Source organism: Bison bison, unplaced genomic scaffold (genome assembly GCF_000754665.1).
Source record: "Bison bison bison isolate TAMUID 2011002044 unplaced genomic scaffold, Bison_UMD1.0 scf7180017864285, whole genome shotgun sequence".
Lineage (NCBI taxonomy): Eukaryota > Metazoa > Chordata > Mammalia > Artiodactyla > Bovidae > Bison > Bison bison.
Window position 1 is genome coordinate 299989 of NW_011494857.1, and position 1686 is coordinate 301674.

Consider the following 1686-nt stretch of genomic DNA (forward strand, 5'->3'; position numbering starts at 1 on the left):
CTTTTCCTTTCCACAAAGACCTGACTTTTGCACCACTTCATTTCAGATTGGGCGACTCGACATCAAACCAAAGACTCGACCCCTCGGCAGAACAGCCTTGCTAAAAGGACATTTCAGGGAGTGAACAGAGCATGTCTGGCAAGCAGCGGTTCCCGACTCTCCGATTTCAGAGAAAACTGGATGTCCCATAGAATAGAGGAGCCGGGCAAGCAAAGAGGGCGAACATTGAAGCAAGTCGCAGCCGCCCACGAGAAAGATGCCTCTCCCGTTGGATTCTGGGAATATCCTGAGACGAGAGATATCTCTAACCCTGGCCAGAAGATTGTGCCATCACAGGGAGATTCCATGAGGAAACGTAACCCAAGACGTAACTCAGATATTTTGAAACAAATTCTCCTCTTACACAGCAATCAAAAAATCTCTACGAACAACGAAGATGACCGAGTCAAGTGGCAGGAAATGCCGTGGATTCCACGTGCGAGAACTCAGACAGAGCTGAAATCAAAGGCGCGGATGGATCATCAGAACGACCTGCTCCAGTTGCAGGCTGAAATGTACATGGGCATGAGCATCTGTGAATACAGTCCACGTGGGGAGGCCTTAGAGGGAGACATCTCCCTTAGGACAGGAGGGACGCCCATGAAAGAGAAACCTCGTCATTCTCATCAGTGTGAAAACACCTTCCTAAATAACTCTCTCCCTGCCGGGCAGACGCAACCCTACGAGGCAGAGACAAATAATGAGAATAATCAAAGTGGGAAGACATTTGTCCCTGTTCCAAGTTCCGATTCGCACAGGAGAACTTCGATGGGAGGGAAGAGCTATAAGTGCAGGGAATGTGGGAAGGCCTTCGTGTATCAGTCGTTCCTTAAGAAACACATGGAAATTCACACGGGAGAGAAGCCCTACACATGTGAGAATTGTGGGAAAACCTTCAGATACATCTTACACCTTAATAAACATTTGAGAAATCACAACCTGAAGACCTTTGAATGTCCGGAATGTGGGAAAAGTTTCAACAAGTCCTCAAAGCTTAAGGAACATATTAGGATTCACACTGGAGAGAAACCCTATAGATGTCAGGAATGTGGGAAAACCTTCAGTAAGTCCTCAAAGCTTAAGGAACATACTAGGATTCACACTGGAGAGAAACCCTATAAATGTAAAGAATGTGGGAAAAGCTACACTAATTCTTCAAGTCTTAAAAGCCACCTGAAGAGGGTCTGCGGATGAAAGGAATGGGGAGAAGCCTTCATTCATTTTCTCAAAGTACTGAGTGCAGAAGGATGACGTGGTGGAAGGGAGCTCAGTGAATGAACAAAGATGGAAACATCTCTGAACTCTCAGATCTTATGGAAATGTAAGATTTCACACTTGTATTTTTTTTAAGGGAATATGGGAAAGCCCTCTGTTGTCTCAAAGGTACAGTTCCTGTAAAAACACACTGCAGGACTTCCCTGGCAGTCCAGTGGGTAAGATGCCACCCTTCCACTGCAGAGGGTTGATCCCTGGTGGGGCAGCTAAGATCCCACATGCCATGTTGCAGGGCCAAAAAAATAAAAAATAAAACTCACACTGCAGAGGCATCATATGGGATTAAGGAATGTAGGGAAAACCTTACATACTCATCCTTCACTTTACACATGAGACCAAACCCTGGAGAGAGACCCTCTCATCAGTAATAGA

At 45.8% G+C, this 1686-nt stretch overlaps 1 protein-coding gene across 1 annotated transcript in view; it reads left to right on the plus strand.

Annotated features, from left to right (window-relative positions):
• The window catches only part of ZNF114 (zinc finger protein 114), a 30571-nt gene extending 29338 nt beyond the window's left edge, over window positions 1-1233 (plus strand). The window contains exon 11 of the mRNA XM_010849692.1: window positions 47-1233. Coding sequence (XP_010847994.1) covers window positions 47-1233 — 1187 coding nt within the window. The remainder of the gene's footprint in view (window positions 1-46) is intronic.
• Window positions 1234-1686: the final 453 nt, after the last annotated feature.